Raw genomic sequence first — 21,094 nt, forward strand, 5'->3', positions numbered from 1 at the left:
AGGGCTTGAACCACTCTGTACATGCTAATGGAACAAACCTCCAACGAAAATTAGAATAACATTTATATGGTCATGTTTTTTATAGATTAAAGACCTCAAAATATGAATTCTATATGGAAGTAAGTTCTTTTATCACAACAATTATGAACTCCTTTCCTATAAGGCAGTGGTCTAAATTCTGCAGGGCATTGTGATTTAAGAGGATAAAGACAGATTTAAAGCTTAATTATAATCTGTCCTATTTCCCTACTAATATTACCTTGTTTCTTTATTTTCAAAGATCCTTCCTTTACTTTAAATTTGGGCCCCATTATCTTATCTCCACATCTGTCTTTTTGAGCAAAATAGTCTGCTGTGTTCCTTTCAAATGAAGATGAAGTACAGACAGCATCTCCTTTAACTTTAACATCAGATATTCACTGATCCCCAAGGGTTTAAAAAGTACGAAAATTAATGTTTGGGAGAGAGTTTTAAATCATTAGAACTGGAGGGAGAAAATCTTATCAGTGGACACCAACATTGTTTTTTATTTGCTTCCTTGCTTTTGCCCTCTTTTGTATAGTTCGAAGTGCTATGTAATACTTTTTACACTTAAATAAACTGTAAACCATATAGTGATTTCCATAGTTATTATTTTTAAAATAATCAGTTGAAATTTGCTATACTTTCTGTAAGAAGTATTCATGGGTATTCTCCAAGTTTGGCTAATATAATAGAGACCATTGTGCTGTGAAAAGGTTACAAGGTCCTCAATGTGCTGAGATTTTTATTTTCTCAGTCCTTGAGGCCTGGGGTGGGTGACCCGAACCATCAGGCCAGAGCCCCTTCTTCCAGCAGCGGGCAGCCATGACATGACCATGTTGGGGGCGGTGACTGAGGGAATAGGATGTAGGCAATGTGTAGAAAGACTAAGGGAGGGGACGCTGATACACAGTGAGGGATTATTATATATTTTTAAGCCTGATCATTTTTTCAGGTCAGTGATTTTTTTTTAAATAAATGTCGATGGAAATAAGATAAACTACATAGTTTATTTAAATGTAGAATGTATTGCATAACAATTCACAAAATGCTCCTACACATATGTTGAACAAATTCAAAAGAGACTGGGAGCTTTGCTAGAAATAAATGACAAAGATTTATTCACGGTTCTTATAGTATGCAAACTAGAAACACAGCGAGGCAAAACCCCAGAAGTGTTTGATGAGGAAAGAAAGTTATTCTCACATCCTTGGGAATAATCAGTCCTGCATCCTTAGCCCCACGATTGGCCCAGAACCATTACCAGTCAGATGTCAGGTGATCTGGATGATGGATGCCACGTGGTGTGGAGGATAGGCACCAGGAGGTCTGGTCTTGCCCCGAGTTCTTTAGAGGATAGTCAGAGGGTTATCTGCAGTTAAATAAATATCTGGGCATTGAAACAAGACTGGGAAATTCAAAAGTTTTCATTTCCCAGCTGTTAAAGCAGGAATAGAAACACTTCATGCCTCAGCCTACTTGATTTGAATAATTTAGCAGCTTGACCAAAATGACTCCATTTTATTTCTTCACCCTTTTCCTCACTTGTTTTCTTTCAGTTGGTTCTTCTAGTAGACCCACAGGGATGCAGGATGGGGTGCAGACTGTCTCCAAAGCTGCTATAATATTCAGAGATGTAAAGAGCTTACTTATGTTGAACACTTCCTAGCATTATATCTTCATTTTATTAATACACTAGAGGCCTAGTGCATGATTGAATCATGCAATTGTAGGGTCCCCTACACGCTTTCGATCGTGGGGGAGCTGGGTGCCTGTCCGCTGGTGCCGGAGCAGACAGGCACCCAGCTCCCCCGCTTTTGATGGTTCTCGGCCGGACATGAGCTCGCTGCCCCAGAGGCCCCTTCTGTGCCACAGCACAGCCATGGCGCAGACGCTGAGCTTGCGCTGCTGCTGGCAACGCGAGCTCAGCGTTCCACTGGCCCAATCGGCTACCCCGAGTCCCACCCCCTGCGCCTCCTGCTGGCCCAATCGTGGGTGTAGCGGAGTGATGGTAATTTACATATTACCATTTTATTAGGTAGGATTTCAAAAGCATGCAGATTGTAAGGGAAAGTACAGTGTTCATAGTGTCTGTTTTGTTTTGTGTATGAAACAATGCCAGTGTTAGAAGTTTGCTAACTATTATTCCACTTATTTCACTGTTGCTAAGGCCAACAGAAAAGAGGCTTTTAGAAGACTCCCCCCACCAATTAATCTCTGTAAGACTCAGTTTCCTCCTCTACAAGAAGAGATTAAATAGTTCTAACATTCTAGGGTCAATGTATGGACAAAAGAAGAAAATATGTGTAAAACACCTACCACGGGGCTGGGCACATTCTAAGTCCTCAATAAGCATCATGCTGTATTGACCATTTCACATGTTTATGAGTATATGTGATCATTTTTGTTACTCCTCCCAGGTACAACAAAAATTTAGAAGAAGCTAAAAGAATCGGGATAAGGAAAGCTATTACGGCCAACATCTCTATGGGCGCTGCTTTCCTGCTGATCTATGCATCATATGCTCTGGCATTCTGGTATGGGACCTCCTTGGTCCTTTCAGAAAAATACTCTATTGGAAAAGTACTCACTGTAAGTGATATTATATTAAGAAAAGAATCACTGTTTAAAATGCCAATGAAATTGCAGTGTGGTGTTGGCTTGACTGTTGGAGAATACATCTTGAAGAACGAGTGAATAACACAGACATGCACTATTAGGTTGAAAAGTGGTAAGGAAATTAGGTGTATTCAACAATCAGTTTTGTCTTTTTTGTAATCCCCCTTGAAAAGTCTATCCTGTGGCCTAGAGTAATACTAACATCACCAGTCTCTATAGCATAAACTTTTCATTAGTTGAGATTATTTCTTCGTGCCAGACACTATAGCTAAGCACTTTGTTTTTATTTTCTGATTTACTATTCCTAATAACAAATGGCAAAATACACTTGAATTTCTTTTCAAAATCTTTTGAATGACAGCTAGTATACCTAACCAATTTTTGGAAGCATATAGTGATAGTCTTTTTTAAAAATATATATATTTTATTGATTTTTTTTTTTTACAGAGAGGATGGGAGAGGGAGAGAGAGTCAGAAACATTGATGAGAGAGAAACATCCATCAGCAGCTTACTGAACACCCCGCACTGGGGATGTGCCCGCAACCAAGGTACATGCTCTTGCCCGGAATCGAACCTGGGACCCTTGAGTCCGCAGGCCAACGCTCTATCCACTGAGGCCAAAATGGTTGGGGCTAAAGTGTTATTCTTAAAAGAATGTGCTGTTTGACATTGCTTTGCCATTTAGATCTTTGTACAAGTATAGAAGGCTTGCCATTTGTTGCTCTCCTTTTGTATTTAAAGACAATGAACTGTTCACTAACCAAGCTGAATCTACATCTTTTTTATTTATTTTATTTTATTTTTTTAAGAATTTATAAAAATAAAAACATTTTATTTTTGTCTTAGTCAGCAGCTAATATAAAACTATCTTGACGTTTAAAGCCAACTTTGTTCTTTCCTCAACCTCTTTTTTTAAAGTATATTTTTATTGATTTCAGAGAGGAAGGGAAAGGGACAGAGAGAGAGAAATATCTATGATGAGAGAGAATCATAGATGTTTCTATGTGCTCTTGACCGGAATCGAACCTGGGACCCTTCAGTCCGCAGGCCAACACTCTATCCACTGAGACAAACCAGCCAGGGCCTCAACCTCCTCCTTAGATCATGGGTTCATTTGGAGCCAACAACAAAATAATCCCAAATTGTGAAGAAAACAGGCATATTTCCCTTCATAAAAATCAAAGCTAAAATGTTTAGCTCTTAAAAATGTTTCGCTGTAGTGTTTCAGGAAGAGGCAGACTCTTGCCCTTCCAGAACACCCCATCAGGAAACACCTGTGGCCAAGAACCAGCCAGAGTTTGGGATGAGATGCCACATACAAAGAGATTTCAAAGTGTTGCCCTAGCCGGTTTGGCTCAGTGGATAGAGTGCTGGCCTATGGACCAAAAGGTCCCAGGTTCGACTCTAGCCAAGGGCATGTACCTTGGTTGCAGGATCCTCTCTGGTCAGGGCACGTGGAGGAGTCAACCAATCCATGTGTCTCTCTCACATTGATATTTCTCTCTCTTTCCCTCTCTCTGAAAATCAGTGGAAAAATACCCTCCGGTGAGGATTAAAAAAAACACAAACAACAACAAAGTGTTGAGACCTTCATGTCTGGCATGAAGAAAAAGAAATCTTAGTTTGGGAGTGACAAATTAAGTACATTAGAATCACTTACTCCAAAACTACTAGTACATTCTGCAACTGTGCAAGAAAAAAGGCAAAGTGCCCTCTAGCTCAAGGCTATGGGCTCACTCACTCAGCACAGTTATCCTTCAATGTAACTGCTTTCCACAGTGAGCTTCCTCCTGTCTCCTGGTTAAGCACAATAATGTCAAGGCTCTCTCTGGTAATCAACACCATCATCCTATCTTCAAGAATTTCAAACATTGATACAGGTCCGGTTTAATTCTTCCTTGTACATTTAGATAAGACTGTTGTTTACCATATCAGTTTTATATGCTCTATTATAGTTTCAAAAACTATAAACACATTGAAATCAAAACATGAAATATAAGGAATAAAAAATTACATGGGGACCAAAATCCATGGTATGAGGTAGTCAACAGCATTCTATATAATAAAAGCCTAATATGCAAATTGCAGCCGAATGACCAGTGGAATGACCAGTCACTATGACACACACTGACCCCTAGGGGGCAGATGCACAATGCAGGAGCTGCCCCCAGCCCACAGGCCCCAGGCCAGCCAAGGCGGGTGCCAGCTCAGGCCTGCCATTCACCCTGCCGATCACCCCAGAGATCAGCCCTGATCGCTGGCCAGGCCTAGGGACCTAACCCATGCACGAATTTCGTGCACTGGGCTTCTAGTAGTTTATATGCACATCACCCCACCTCCCCCTCTGCAGAGGTGAGCTCAGGAAGCCAACAAGCAGCCACGGCAAGGCCTCTCCAACAAGACTCTGTGGTTGTCATGATCTAACAGCCAAGTCTGAAACAGCAACCCAAACCAAGACCCAGCGGGGTTGTTGTACCCACAGTATCCCCAGTGTCTTCTGTGATAGGATTTCAGATCCCCAGAGACAGTGGTGTGATGCTGGGTGGGGCTCCCTCGGCAGCAGGGTGAAGTTGGAGATTAATACTGAAAGCTGCGCTTGGTCTGGATGTCATCAAGGACTTGCTGCAGTTCCTCATCTTCAGATCGCCCCTCCAGGCTTGGGATCAGAGCCTTGGACTCCTCAGCAGTCTCTGGACAAAGGTTGGCCGAACAGGCCAACTCAAACTTATGAAACTTCTTCTGGGGCAATAAGCTGCGGACACTGGCAATGGTCTCTGTTTCTGAAATGAGCTGTGTGGTTTCAAGTTTTCATAAAGACCTCAGAAAGCTCCTGTTCGTCCTCTGCCCTCTCATTCTGTTGCTTTCGATGCTCCAGAAGCATGTGAACTTCTGAATTTAGAAGTGTCTCAGCTGTTTCAGACTCTTTGGGGAAGAGGAGCTGTGAGGCATCCTCCTCCACGCCGCCAGCCCGCCACCATCGCTGCGCCGTCACTTCCACCACCGGAAGCAGAAGCCTGAATCTACATCTTTTAAAAAAATATATATATACATATATATATATATGTTTTTATTGATTTCAGAGAGAGGAAGGGAGAGGGAGTGAGAGAAACATCAATTGATTGCCTCCTGCATGCCCCCTACTGGGGATCGAGCCCATGACCGGGGCATGTGCCCTGACATGGAATCGAACTCACAACCTCCTGGTGCCTGGAACGATGCTCAATCAAATGAGCCACACAGGTCGGGCTCAGTCTGCATCTTGATCTAATAAAGTACATATTATTAGAAGTGTCACTTGGTTCCTTTTTCATAGGCTAAGCATAAGTATATTTAGTTAATGACAGACCCCATTTGGTTGAGTCCCTTAAAAACAGTTCCCTTTCTCAGGAAATAGGTTGGGAGTGTGGGTCTGATAATTGTGTCTCTTGTTTTTTCAGACTGTTGCCTCATCTACAATGTATAGGGCTCTTCAGTTAAGAATGGTTTTAACCAAAAAGCTTTTATTAGGATAGTGATACTGTGGGTGGGCCTTGGTTGATAAGAGAAGTATTCTGCTTAATTGTGATATAGATAGGCAGTTTTAAATCCAGTATTCACTGAACACAGATCTGCCTTTCAAACTGGAACCATCGAGAGTAGGAGCAAGCACAGGATTTGATATCAGGCTGACGTGTTTCAAATTCCAGCCTATAACTTTTAGCTGTATGATTTGGGGCGGCCACATAGACTTTTCAAGCCTTCGTACATCTTTTGCCAAATAGAAATGGCAGTATTGTTGTAAGGACTAATTGATAAAAATGAATATAGAGTCACTTAGCAGAATTCCTTGTATGTAAATTCTTGGGGACTAAAGTTACTGTGTGGTGTAGAAAGAAAGGAATAGTGACATTAGTTCTCTTTAACCTGGATGAGAAACAAAATCAAAGCCAGGTCTTTATCAATAAGAAACTGATTTGGGCAAAATCAAAACCTGTTTACATGACCTCAAAGAGAACAGTTTGGTAGAGGGGGAAAAAAAAACAACCTGGTAAAGAATAGTGGCTTAGGTGTGTGTGCTGTATAATTTACAAAATATTTTTATATATACTGTTTCATTTGATACACCAGCTCTAAGGTTGCTGGGTATGAAAAATAGAATCGTGCCCATTTTTTCAAATGAAAAATTGAAACCCAGAAACTCTAGAAGAATTGCCTGGAGACATATAGCCAATTAGCGCTTAGTCCAGGATTCAGACCTAGACCTTGTGTGTCTCCTACTAGGGTTTATTTCCTCTATCTGCTGATGGTCTAAACCAAAATTCTTGGCCATTCAATAAATATTAAAATATCCTATTATAATATTCTGGTCCTATAGAATTTACACAGTTGTCTCACTGAGCAAGTAAGACTAATCCTGCATTCTAAGTTGAAAAGTACTTAAACTATTAAATATTTAAAAATATTTTTAACACCCAGTATTTGCTAGGTATATGTTGCCTTGCCATTTTAAAATTTAATAAGTTGTATTAAGAAAAAAAGAGTATGAGAAAAATTGTTTAAACAGTACCTCAGTAACTTGACGCTTTCCCTTCACATTCCTCAGGTCTTCTTCTCCGTATTAATTGGGGCTTTTAGTATTGGACAGGCATCTCCAAGCATTGAAGCATTTGCAAATGCAAGAGGAGCAGCATATGAAATCTTCAAGATAATTGATAATGTAAGTCTCAGCTGGCTGTTTACCCAGCCATTTAAAAGTGTTTCTAGTTAAAAAGTAGATTTCTTTATCACTTGCTCCAACTCTCCACAAATGTCACTCAAAGTAGTTGGTGTAACCTAGTCAAATCTTCTGATATTTTATTCTGTTTAGAAGCCAAGCATTGACAGTTATTCGAAGAATGGGCATAAACCAGATAATATTCATGGAAATTTGGAATTCACAAATGTGCACTTCAGTTACCCATCTCGAAAAGAAGTTAAGGTACAATGATAAATGATTAATCAATGATTCAGTGATGTACTGAGTAATTTCTCATACTTTCCTTTAGAGACTTTAAAATAATATGAATATTAAACCCTCGCTTTGAATTCAACTGTCCATTCGTAGTCCTGTGTATTGCTGTTAAGTTTATTTCTCATTCGTCCTCCCAGATCTTGAAGGGCCTCAACCTGCAGGTTCGGAGTGGGCAGACGGTGGCCCTGGTTGGGAACAGCGGCTGTGGGAAAAGCACGACGGTCCAGCTGATGCAGCGGCTGTACGACCCCACGGAGGGCATGGTGAGAGGGCGCTGGCTGGGCTAGATGCCGCAGCCATCACAGTGCCATTGCAGGCCACACGCTACCATGCCGCAGTGGATAAAATTCACACTTTTCATTTCAGGTCAGCATTGATGGACAGGACATCAGGACCATAAACGTAAGGTATCTGCGGGAAATTATCGGTGTGGTGAGTCAGGAGCCTGTGTTGTTTGCCACCACAATAGCCGAAAACATTCGCTATGGCCGTGAAAATGTCACCATGGATGAGATTGAGAAAGCTGTCAAGGAAGCCAATGCCTATGACTTTATCATGAAACTGCCTAATGTAAGTCCTTGATCTTTGTCACGCCAGAGGTTCAAAGACTAGAATGCTGACCTAATGCTTAACAAGTTAGGAAACTGTGATCTGGAGGCATCTTCTAAGAAGGGAAACCCAGACTACTTCAGATTTTAAAGCTCTAGCAGCCAGTCATATTTTTTAAAAAGAGGGCTGGTTATTGCTAAGTTTCAAGGAACTGGATCGTATTACCTAGGGCAGTGGTCGGCAAACTCATTAGTCAACAGAGCCAAATATCAACAGTACAACGATTGAAATTTCTTTTGAGAGCCAAATTTTTTAAACTTAAACTTCTTCTAGTTGAAACCGGTTTGGCTCAGTGGATAGAGCATCGGCCTGCGGACTCAAGGGTCCCAGGTTCGATTCCGGTCAAGGGCATGTACCGTGGTTGCGGGCACATCCCCAGTAGGGGGTGTGCAAGAGGCAGCTGATCGATGTTTCTTTCTCATCAATGTTTCTAACTCTCTATCCCTCTCTCTTCCTCTCTGTAAAGAATCAGTAAAATATATTAAAAAAAAAAAAAAAAGAAATTCATTTAAAAAAAAAACAACAAACTTCTTCTAACGCCACTTCTTCAAAATAGACTCGCCCAGGCCGTGGTATTTTGTGGAAGAGCCACACTCAAGGGGCCAAAGAGCCGCATGTGGCTCGCGAGCCGCAGTTTGCCGACCACGGACCCAGGGGATCCCTTCCCATCTTAAAACGGGAGCTGGGATAGCTTGTGCTTTTGCTAAATCATCCTGTGTTTTCTGTGTTGTAGAAATTTGACACCCTGGTTGGAGAGAGAGGGGCGCAGCTGAGTGGGGGACAGAAACAGAGAATCGCCATCGCTCGGGCCCTGGTTCGCAACCCCAAGATCCTGCTGCTGGATGAGGCCACGTCGGCCTTGGACACTGAAAGTGAAGCAGTGGTTCAGGTGGCCCTGGATAAGGTCTGTGAGCCTCAATTCAAACCAACCTGATCCATAAGCATACGATCATCTCACCATAAGTTATTCTTAGTATTTTTACTTATTGATTTCTTTTGAGAGAGAGTGAGCAAGGTAGATAGAGAAAGAAGCATCAGTTTGTTGTTCCACTTATTTGTACATTCATTGGTTGATTCTCTTATGACAAACTTGGCATATCAAGACGATGTTCTAACTAACGAAGCTACCTGGCCAGGGCCTTAGTATTATTTTTTTAAAAAAAGTAAATTTTCAATCGCTTCTAAAGTGATTCCTTCCACTCCACTATCAAAATAAAATAATCAGGCCTCTGGATCTGTTTGTTTCATTATTATTATTATTTTTAAGTAGAGATGAATAAAAAGGTTCTTGAAAGGTTCATTGCAAATTTTTTAAATTAAACAATGAGAAATATAGACTCAAAGGAAAATAGGTCTTTATTGTAATCTTGAAAATGTAGTTTTAGAGAAAACCTGTTACTGAGGTTTTGTGAGTTTTTACTTTTGTCGACAAGGGGGAAATATAATCTGAAGGGTCACGTTTAATTTCTAAGATGTTAAAGGCTTGATGAAGACTCTATGGGAAATGAGAAACCTCTTATCCCCCAGAGAGAGGCCATGCAATGTCCTTGACTAGCAGCAGGGTTTGACCTTCCTGCAATTCTTGGGTTGGTGTGACTCATTCACCAAAGAGGATTTGAGTGCTTGTTCTGTGCCAGGCACTAAGTGCTGTGTCCCTGGCATATAACGTAACCAGGCCAGCTCTGTGAGGACGAGGACTGTGGAGACCTTTTAACCCAAAAGCTCTCTCAGTTGAAGTGTCACAGTAGAATTCAAAGATGAACTCATATTTGTCCCAACTCTTCCTCTCTCTAATAATAAAACAACACTGCATGTTCCTTTAAACATCCTGTCATTGTGCTTAATAGATTGTTGAGGGAGGAAAAAGGTTATAAAAATTGTGTGGTGTTTTCCTATTTCGCTATGCTTATCTGTAATTTCACATCTGTGTTTTCTTATTATTCTACAACAGTATTAACTTATAAATAAAAACTATTTTAAAAGGTTGCATTTAAAAATACTTTCTGCTGCCCTGGCTGGTGTGGATCAGTTGGTTGAAAGGTTGCTGGTTCGATTCCCAGTCAGGACACATGCCCAGGGTGCAGGAGGCAGCCAATAGATGTTTCCCTCTCACACCAATATTTCTCTCTCTCCTGCTTCCTTCCTCTCTCTCTAAAAATCAACAAAAAAGTATTAAAAAATTAAAAAACACTTATTTTGTAATCCTTTTCTTGAAAACATCTAAAGAATTGAGCCATTGTCTTCTCTACTTTCTAGTTCCTACTACCTAATTTTCCTACATGTCTTTTTTTCCTTAGAGTTTTCCACCTTTTCTCATATTAATCTTGATATCTTTTTTGGTAATTTGTATTGAGAATTTTGTTCCAGAAGAAAAATATAGAGTACCAAATATCATAAGCATTGGTAAAGTTACAAAACCTCAAGAAATCTCATACAAGTTCTGGTTATCTGGCTGTGTTTTGTTTTAAAATAACAATGAGATTGGCATTTAAAAATATCTATAGCTCTTCAGTGTTTCCATAGTGCTTCACCGAGTCCAAGTATCATTTACTTAGAACCTCCCGTGTGTATATGTCACAGTGCTTCATGTGCATTATTTTATTTAGTATCACACTTATTCTGAAAAATGAGTACTATTACCATCCCCATTTTATGTTTGAATAAATTGATCCTCACGCAGGTTAACAGATTTGGATTAAACACTGGAATTCATAAATGGCAGAACTAAGATATGAGGTGAGATCAGCGTGACGCTGAAGTCTATCTGGACTGTGCTGCCTCTTACTTACTGTCTGTCTTGATCCTCCAGATATCCTGTGACATAGCTAGCGTGCACCCGGGCCTGTGTCTGCTCTGATTGGCCAATGCCTGGGCTGTAGAGTTTTTTACTTTGAATAAGCCCGTAATTATTACTGCTAACTTAGGCTGATAGACTTAGAGTTGTACATAATAATAAGATGTGACTATCATATTTATACTTATCCTTATCCTATATAATAAAAACCTAATATGCTAAGTGTCTGGTCATCTAGTCATCCGTTCAACCAATCAAAGCATAATATGCTAATGATATGCTATGGCCGCTCAACCACTCGCTATGATGTGCACTGACGCCAGGGGCAGATACTCAAACTGGTAGGTTAGCTTGCTGCTGGGGTCTGACCGATCGGGACTGAAGGAGACAGGCCAGACATGCCCTGGAGCCCTCCCACAGTCCCTCCCCGGAAGGCCAACCTCTGGCATCCCTCCCTGGCCCCAATTGTGTACCAATGGGGTCCCTTGGCCTGGCCTGTTCCCTCTCGCAATCCAGGACCCCTCAGGGGATGTCAGAGAGCCTGTTTCTGCCAGATTCCACAGGCCAGGCTGAGGGACCCCACTGATGCACGAATTCGTGCACCGGGCCCCTAGTTATATAATAAAGCATCATTTAAGCCCATATCAATTGACTATATATTTACTAAAGCCAGAGACTACATTATATAGCTTGGATGGTTTTACAGTGTGCAAGGCATTGCTACTCAGTTAACACAAGTTGAATGAATAAATTTTTGCATAAAATTGTTCATGTGTTCAAAAGTCAAATTTTCCTCTCTTTAGGCCAGAAAAGGCCGGACCACCATCGTGATAGCCCATCGGTTGTCTACAGTCCGTAATGCTGATGTCATCGCTGGTTTTGATAATGGAGTCATTGTAGAGAAAGGAAATCATGATGAACTCATGAAAGAGAAAGGCATTTACTTCAAACTTGTCACAATGCAGGTACAGTCTAACTCCAGATTTTCCTAAAGTATCTCAGGTATATACTGATTTTACTATATTTAGTGCTATAAGTAAATGTAAGTTGATTTGATTATCTTGAGAAGTGGGAGGGAAAATACTTGAGGGATTTAGGAACAGACCACTGTTTTAGATATTTTATTTCTCTTTAAAGAAGGCTCATTAGAGAAAGTTAAAGTCTAAAAAGGTTTAAATGTGGCTGTTGAACAGAACAGTGGTTAATCTGAATTGAAGTGTTTGTAAGCAGAAAATGCATTCCAGATTCTGAAGACTTAGTACAAAAGAATGCAAAATATTTCAATAAATATTTGCACTGATTACATGTTAAAATGCTAATGTCTTAGATACATTAGGTTAAATAAAATATGTAATTAAAACTGATATTATTGGCCAAGGGACATATGAAAAAATGCTCAAAGTCACTGATCATCAGAGAGATGTAAATTAAAACAACAATGAGGTATCACCTCACACCTGCCAGAATGTCTACTATCAACAAATCAACAAATGACAAGTGCTGGTGGGAATGCAGATTGGTGCAACCATTATGGAAAACAGTATGGAGTTTCCCCCCAAAATTACATATGGAACTACCATTTGACCCAGTGATCCCACTTCTAGGAATATATCCTAAGAAACCCGAAACACCAATCAGAAAGAATGTATGCACCCCTATGTTCATACCAGCACAATTTACAATAGCTAAATCTGGAAACAGCCCAAGTGCCCATCAGTAGATCAGTGGATAAAAAAGCTATGGTACATTTATACCATGGAATATTATGCAGCATAAAAAAGAAGAATCTCTTACTCTTTGAGACAGCATCGAGAGACCTGGGGAGTATCATGCTAAGTGAAATAAGTCAGTCAGAGAAAGACAAGTATCACATGATCACACTCATATGTGGAATCTAAATAACAAAATAAACTGATGAACAGAATGGATCCAGAGACATGGAAGCATGGAACAGAGTGCAGAATCTCATAGGGAAGGCGAGGGGTCGGGGGGAGAGTGGGTGGAGGGGGAGGTAATCAACCAAAGACATTGTATGCATATATACATAACTCATGGACACAGACAATAGGGTGCTGAAGGCCTGGGGGCGGGCGGGAGGGGGTCAATGGGGGAAAGAAGGGGACAGATGTAATACTTGCAACAATAAAGAATGATTAAAATAAAAAAATAAAAAAATAAATTCACACAAAAAAATTGATAGTACTTGTCTCACACTTTTTAATGTGGCCACTGAGAAAATCTGACATGACAGCTGTGGCTCACAGGGTGGCTTATACCATGTTTCTGTTGACAGCACTGGTCCAAAGCAAACAAGACTGAGCCAAAACCACCCACAAAACAGATGACTAGATCAGCTGTGTGGAGTGATGCCATGCCATTTTAGCATATTTAGTGGGAATCCTTCTTATTCAGTGGTTTTAATTTTCAAATATATTATAAAAAAAAAGAAATAGCAGTTTAACTTTATCCTTTCCTGTATATGTACTCAGATTGCCATTTTCCTGGATATGTGATATTCAGTGACTAATTCTCATAGGTTAACTGAGCCTAACCAGCTTATGAATATATCTTGTTTATTTTAGACAAGAGGAAATGAAATTGAATTGGAAAATGAAGTGAGTGAATCCAAAAGTGAAATGGATGCCTTGGAAATGTCTCCAAAAGATTCAGGATCCAGTCTAGTAAGAAGAAGATCATCTCGCAAGAGTATCCGTGCACCACAAAGCCAAGACAGAAAGCTTAGTGAGAAAGAGGCCTTGGTACGGAGGGCTAGGGCTGGGGTAGGCGTGGGAACAAGCAAGGGTTATCCAGAATCCTCCCATCCTATCCCCCAGAGTGTTCCACAAACCAAAATCTCAACATTTTAGACTTGGGTTTAAATTTATGAATGATAATTTATAGGTCAAGAATTATAAAATTAAAATGTATCATGTGAAGAGACAAATTATAATAGGTCTTCAAATATAAACATTTCTATTCTTAAATCCCTACTTGTAAATATTCTTGTCATGTTTGTGGAAATATCATTTATTTCTTTAAAAATAGAGGCGTAACAGTCAGTGCTTTTTTAAGTATTTGTATTTTTTATTTTAAAGAAGAAGGAAGGGAGAGGGAGAGATAGAAAAATCTTTGAGAGAAACATTCATCGGCTGTCTCCTGCATGACCGACTAGGGATTGAGCCTCCAAGCTAGGCATGTGCCCTGACTGGGCATCAAACCAGTGACCTCTTGGTGCATGGGTCCACGCTCAATCAACTGAGCAACACTGGCCAGGCATGTTTTTATTTTTGTGTTTTTTTTCAGCTAAAGAACCATCAATGGATTAGGAAATAAGAATTGGATACATTCATTAAATTTTTTTTGTATGTGGAAGAACTGTTCATCATTAAATCAATGAAGTATCAATTCTTTTTCTTACTAGCCTGTTGAACTGTTTTGTGTTTTCCAGGATGAAGATTTACCTCCAGTCACCTTTTGGAGGATTCTAAAGCTGAATATCACCGAATGGCCTTATTTTGTGGTGGGTACATTTTGTGCCATTGTAAATGGAGGCCTGCAACCAGCATTTTCGGTGATATTTTCAAAGATCATAGGGGTGAGTGTTGATGTTTACTTCTGGATTTACTTGTGAGTCCTGACTAAAGAATGGACTGTTTATATTTGATAATTGTATATGAAAGCCACAGAGAACATGTACCTTCCTATGAAACTAAGCAGCTTAAAGATGTAAGAATAGAAGTCTGGTTTGGGATAGGAAAGCTCATTTTTTTTTTTTTAACTCTCCCTTTGTGCTGGCCGTCGGGTTCTCTAGGGCCCAGGGGACCAGAACCCTGAAGTAGTCGATGAAACTGACTAGGTGACTGAACCTTCCCTGCCCTCACTAGGCTCTGAGGGAACGTCATGAGCTGTCCTATCACCACCAGGCAGAGAGAGTCCCTCGTGTATTTATTTGTCAGACTGGCTTGAGAGGGAACTCTTCTCTGACATACGCACTTATCAAGACATGAGCAGGCCTAGCTTGCTGCCTCCATAAGAAGTCCATCTCATATATTAAGATGCAAACAAATGGAACAGCTTCCAAAAGATTGCAGTTGTCATACATTGGTTTGCACTTGCTTTTAATGATGGCATTTTCAACAAAACAGTTACAACCCAGGCAGGAATGCTTTCTTTTTTAGTGACAGATATTCAAATCTCAAGCTGAGGATACCCTGGCCCTAACTCCTGGAAATACTATGGAAAAAGAAATGGGTCACTACATAAAACATAGGCCAAACACTAACTTTTTTGATTATATCAAAAAATGCCATAAATATTCAGGTCTACCCATGCCTGGCTAACTTATTTCAGGTTGGCATTCATATGTTTAATGTATTCATTCAAGAAATATTTTTTCAGTGTCTGCTTTGTGCCAGCTACTGTTCTATGGGCTGAAAATGTAACAAGAAGGAGACAGGATCCGATTGCATGGAGCATATGTTCTAGGTCAGGAGTTTAGCAAATTTTTTCTATCAAGGATAAGATAGTAAATATTTTAGGCTCTGTAGGCCAGATGGTCTCTGTGGCAAATACTCAACCTTGCCATTGTAGTGCAAAAGTTGTCATGTTAAAACGTTACATAAACATTTGGCTGGTGGCCTATATTTTGCCAGTTCTTCTTCTAACATTGGTCTTGCAGGCAGAGAGGGAGACATTAGGGGAAAAAAAGGAATTGGATTAGATAGGAATGGGTTTTTGCTGTGTACAACAAAAGCTCAATTTAAGGATTTTTTTTGTTTTTCTCACTCCTTACATAACAATAGGTTTAAAAGCAGGTGGTCCAGACTGACACATTAGCTCCTAGATATTATTAGGTAGGCCATCAGCCATCTGCCTCACTGAAGGTTTGTAACACAGAGTTCAGGTTGTGGGCTGTGAGTTAGATTGCTTGGGTTTATATCCCTGGATCATCGCTTGCTTGGCTGTGTTACGTTGAATATGTTAATTAACCTCTCTGTACTTCAGTTTTCCTCTGTGTAAAATAGTGATGCTAGTAAACTAAACCTCAGGAGGTGGTTGTGAGGATAGCAGGAGTAGTATACATGAATTTGCTTAGAATAGTGCCTGGCACAGAGGGAAAACTCACTGATGGGTAGCTATTATTGTTGTTGGAATGACATCAAGAAAAATTAATTTTTTTCTAAAAAGCTTTTTTCTTTACAAAGAATAAAATTGTCTGGGTGAAGCCAATCGGTGTGTGGCTGTTACAACACGGATTTGGGCTCACTATTTAGAGTGGTGTTTGCTTTCTTCCCCTGTGGAGTGGTTATTCTCTGCGTTCCTAGAGCCCAGTACATCCTAGTAGCTCTTCTGCCCATCTCTGGAAGTGTCTCCATGTGGGGTGCTGGGTCAGATGGCTGTAGATCCACTGGCTTTCTAACTGGCCATTCTACAGAGAAGGCTGGGTCAAGGAAACACCTCTCTTTTATGCACTGAGTGAATGACCCCCGCTTTCTGATTCACCAAAATCACATCATCAGACTTGTCTCCAGACACCCTGGGACAATTTGAAATGCCCAAATTGTAAAACAGTGAGTGGCCATACAGTGTAATTTCCCACCAAAGGAGGAACAGAGTATTCGGTCTCAATTCCACTTCGCATAGTAGATGTGGCGCTCATGACTCCAAGGGGGAGTCTGAGCAGGAAAAGTGTTGGGTTGATTTGGGAATGACAGACCCATTATCAGCCTCTAGGGAAGGGCAGGTATGTACACCTTTAAGTTTGGGATTAAGGAAGCCAGCCCCAACCTTCAATATACCAAAGGCCTCTTGACCCCTGATGACTGTGCTAGATGGAAAATGGGTCTGACCCTGAATGACTTCTTCAGTGACTGACTTAAAACCCCTTTCATTATTTTCTTAACAGATTTTTACCAGAAATGATGATCCTGAAACAAAACGACAGAACAGTAACTTGTTCTCACTGTTGTTTCTAGTCCTCGGAATTATTTCTTTTATTACGTTTTTCCTTCAGGTAAATGTCTACATTTTCACTTTATTGATTTTGAGAAATGCATCATTATTCCACTGTGGGAATTTAAAAACATCTATGTGGTTTGCTTTTTAGTAGAATTGCTCCTATATTAACTGGGCTATTAGCAGCCAAATTTCTTTGGAAATAAAAAAAAAAATGTTTTGCTTCCTCTGGCTCCCTTGCTTACCTCCTCCTCTTCACTCTTACCATCTCCAGCTATAATATTAATGAAATCAGAGGGAACAGAGCAAAGGAATTCAGTGCTCTAAGAGATTAGTATTGTAAGGCATTATGGGTTTTCGTGTTAGACCTAGGTTGAGTACAAGTTGAACCAGTTTTTAATTTTGTATCCTCGGGCAAATAAGTAATTTAAACTAAGTTTCCTCATCTGTTAAATAAGGATCATTAACTGCCTCTCGATGATTAAAAGAGATCATGTGACTAAGTGCCCAGGCCTGTGTGAGGTGGCAGCAAACAGTCACCTATTAAAGGAATAAATTATAGCCACATGTGATTTTTGTAAGACAGAATTCTCAGTAGGTCTCTTTATTAAATGTCTTGTAAGCATGTATTAATATATTTTTTAAAGATTACTTATTGATTTTTAGAGAGAGAGAGGAAAGGAGAGGGAGAGGGAGAGAGCAAGGAAAACATAGATGTGAAAGCAAAACATCAATCCGATGCCTCTTGCATGCCCCCTATCCTGACCAGGACTCATACTGGCAACCCTTCCGTGCACGGGATGATGCCCAACCAACTGAGACATACCGGCCAGGCCCATGCAATAATAATTTTAATAAAACATTGTTCTGGACATTGTATAGGTGGTACCAAAGTAAAAGACTGAACTCTTCCATTACTAAGTACTTCGAGTCTCATTGGGGAATTTGACCATGCTATAAATAGGTGTGACATTCTCACTATATCTAAGATTGTCCTGCCAAGTCTTCATGCCAAAGGTAAAGATTGCTGAGGGTGAAGTTGGTCAAAGAATTTGGAGGGAGGGAGGCTTTGAGCTGGTCCCTTCAACTGGAGAGACTGGGATTGGTGAAGCCAAGGCAATAAAGCAGTACCTTTGTAACATGATGATGAGTGGGGAGATGAGCCTGGCTTGCCTGGGAAACCAGGGTAGGAGTGAAGGCCCTGAATTATAGGGCCTCAGAAGTGTAGATACGACGCCGAGCCTAATGTTAGAGTGCCCGGCCCCTCATTTAGAAACGTAAGGAAGAGCTCTGTGGGTGATGAAATCTCAGGCTCTGGGTTCCATTTTGGTACGGATTCTCAGACCCCGATTCAGGTTGCAACTGCGCCACCTTAGAACTGTGGCTTCTGGCAATTTAGCCGCCTCTCTAAATCCAGTTTCATCTGCGCGGTGGTGATTGTAGGGTTGTTCTGAGGACTTGGTGGGATCGCATGTATAGCATCAGAGGAAGCACTTAACAATAGCTAGCTCTCTGTTGTTATGTTGTCTCCAGCATAAGAAGAGTAATATTTCTGTAATGGCTAAGGTATTTCACATGTCCTTCAGTCTCATAGCGGGAACCGTAATTGGTCATTTCCACATAAATATAACCATTTTATTAATGTCAGGCTTAAACTCAAATAACCTGATTCCGCCTTAACCTGTTTGGCTCAGTGGCTAGAGTGTCGGCCTATGGACTGAAGGGTCCCAGTTTTGATTCCAGTCAAGGGCATGTACCTTGGTTGCGGGCACATCCACAGTAGGGGGTGTGCAAGAGGCAGCTGATTGATGTTTCTAATTCTCTATCCCTCTCCCTTCCTCTCTGTAAAAAAAATCAATAAAATATATTTTTTAAAAAGTAACCTGATTCCCCCAGGGTTGGCATCTGCTAGCAGAGGGGTAATGCAACATTACAGCGCAGGGCGGCAGCGAGGGTCTGCTTCGTGCTGCGAACCAGAGCGTGTGTGGCCCCGTCTGGCCTTCAGTTACCTGGCCCAGCCTGGCTGTCCCCTTTATCAGGACCGCTTAGACGAGCCCGTTCTCTCTTCACCTGTGCTCTTTGCATCTGTTTCTTCCCTCTCTCCCAGTCGTGTCCTACTTGGGAGCATGCTACTTGGGAGCACAGTGGAGCTGTGGTTGCCTTCCTCCTCTTCTCTGATTCTGCAGGAGGCGCGGGCTGGCAGGAGGGCCTCTCCTCTGCTGATGCCCCAGCAGGCATTTCCTCTCTGCGTTGGCCGTGCCATCACGTAATTTGCACCTCGGCCTCTGACAGGTCCCCTTCCTTACGGTGTCTCCTCATTCTTCACAGGGCTTCACATTTGGCAAAGCCGGAGAGATCCTCACCAAGCGGCTTCGATACCTGGTGTTCAGATCCATGCTGAGACAGGTACTTGCACTGAGGACTGTGCCCCGGGATGTGCAGGCTCCGTTCTCAGGTCACTCTTAGGAGCTCCTGCCTTGCTCTTCCCTGGGTCTCATGGGTAGATGAGGCTGAATGCCGCCAGGTGCAGGCTCAGGCCCTGCCGTCTGTCTGTCTATCTGTCTGCAGGGGGTGTGGGCTCAGGATGGCCGCGAGGCAGTCTCCAGAGCAGGTTCCCCCCCAGTTTTGTCTCAGCAGCTGTAGGCAGAGCAGGCAGAAGTGATCCTCAGTACCCCTCCTCCCTCTCCTCTCTCTTTCCTTCTTTCTCCTGGGAAGCCCAGGGTGCTGGTGTTTCTTCCCACCCAGGGATGCGCTCTTTCTTCCCACCAGTCAAAATGCATCCCCACGCACATTTCTTCACTGCCCAGTTTCTTTGCTGGAGCCTGATAGACTAATTTAATCTGCACTAGCTGATAATGATTTAATTTAATGTCACTCGCATTTTACTCCTTCAAAACCCTAACAGACAGATGTGATGTTTTCCTGGGGGAAGGGGTCAGGAGATTCGAGGAATGCAGCCCAAAGAAGTCCAGTTCAAACAGGAAAGTTTCTTTAACCCTTTGCACTCGCTTGCTTTTTTCTCGATTCCTTTATTCTACTCGGGATTTAATTTTTTAAATACCCCAGATTTTACAAAGCGCGGCAGTAGAATAAAAAACTGGAGTTTCTTTTCATACAAACTTATTTATTTGGATTTTTTTATATTTCAAATTATTGACACATTCAAAGAGTAATTTTAATCTCGATGCTAACCGTGTCGAGTCACACTCGACATCCGAGTGCAAAAGGTTAATAACAGTCATGAAAATGTTGTATGTGACTTTGTAATGTAATTTTCCACTAATCACTTACCAGTGAATAAAAGGATGCTCCAAAGGATGCCCCCGAGATGCCAGGGCACTGAACCTGGCTGAGAAACATCTGTTTGCTGTCTGAGAATTCCTGGTTGATGTTCGCAGGTTCCCAGCTGTCTTTGGTTCCTCGGTGCTTTCCCACGCCTACCACTCAATGCCACTTTAAAAGAAGACAGCGTTATCAGACTTGCTAGCTAGTGACCGACAGAGCCAGGGCTGAATCGAACGAGCAACAGAACACTACTTGATGGAGAGCCCTGACCTAGGACTCTCAGTCAGGTTTTGATAGCTGAGATTCCTCTTTGGCTCGAGGCTGACCCTGGTCCAGGGCCAAATGCCAGGTTACCCCCTCAGCCTCTAGGCCAACTCCTAGGTCCATTACACTTTGAAAGGTGAGCAGAAGGTTTGTGTAATGCCCTCTCCATAAATTATTAAGTCCAGTCATCATACATTTAAGTGCCTTCTGCTTACAATACTTAGTATTTTATAAGTCATTCAAACCTGAGTGGACCCGTCTTCAAAGAAGTTAAGTTCCAGTGCGGGAGGCACCTGGGGGCTTAAGAGTTTTACAAAGCAAGTTGACACATGCTAGAATAAGTTACAATGCTGCTTTTTCTTAATTATTTGAGGGGGGGGGGAATGATAGATACTGCTTTAATGCAGTTCAGATAAATTTTTAGGACCACAGTTATTTTTGTAACAGACATAAATGTATACTTCAAACATACAATCTATATATATAAAAAGCCAGTGTCCGTGACGACCAGGACGACCAACGACCGGTCACCATGAGGTGCATTGAGCACCTCCTG

The 21,094-nt window shown here is 41.4% G+C and overlaps 1 protein-coding gene and 1 pseudogene across 1 annotated transcript in view; one reads left to right on the forward strand and one right to left on the reverse strand.

The window, feature by feature from the left end:
* ABCB1 (ATP binding cassette subfamily B member 1) overlaps nucleotides 1-21,094 on the forward strand; it is a 77,934-nt gene that overhangs the window by 35,479 nt on the left and 21,361 nt on the right. The window contains exons 9-19 of the mRNA XM_008151163.3: nucleotides 2,442-2,613; nucleotides 7,224-7,337; nucleotides 7,488-7,598; nucleotides 7,769-7,894; nucleotides 7,998-8,201; nucleotides 8,974-9,144; nucleotides 11,838-11,999; nucleotides 13,617-13,793; nucleotides 14,483-14,629; nucleotides 16,940-17,047; nucleotides 19,318-19,395. Of these exons, the coding sequence (XP_008149385.3) occupies nucleotides 2,442-2,613; nucleotides 7,224-7,337; nucleotides 7,488-7,598; nucleotides 7,769-7,894; nucleotides 7,998-8,201; nucleotides 8,974-9,144; nucleotides 11,838-11,999; nucleotides 13,617-13,793; nucleotides 14,483-14,629; nucleotides 16,940-17,047; nucleotides 19,318-19,395 (1,570 nt within the window). The remainder of the gene's footprint in view (nucleotides 1-2,441; nucleotides 2,614-7,223; nucleotides 7,338-7,487; nucleotides 7,599-7,768; nucleotides 7,895-7,997; nucleotides 8,202-8,973; nucleotides 9,145-11,837; nucleotides 12,000-13,616; nucleotides 13,794-14,482; nucleotides 14,630-16,939; nucleotides 17,048-19,317; nucleotides 19,396-21,094) is intronic.
* LOC103294046 (DNA-directed RNA polymerase II subunit RPB4-like) lies at nucleotides 5,219-6,950 on the reverse strand (annotated as a pseudogene).

Source organism: Eptesicus fuscus, chromosome 14, assembly GCF_027574615.1.
Source record: "Eptesicus fuscus isolate TK198812 chromosome 14, DD_ASM_mEF_20220401, whole genome shotgun sequence".
Lineage (NCBI taxonomy): Eukaryota > Metazoa > Chordata > Mammalia > Chiroptera > Vespertilionidae > Eptesicus > Eptesicus fuscus.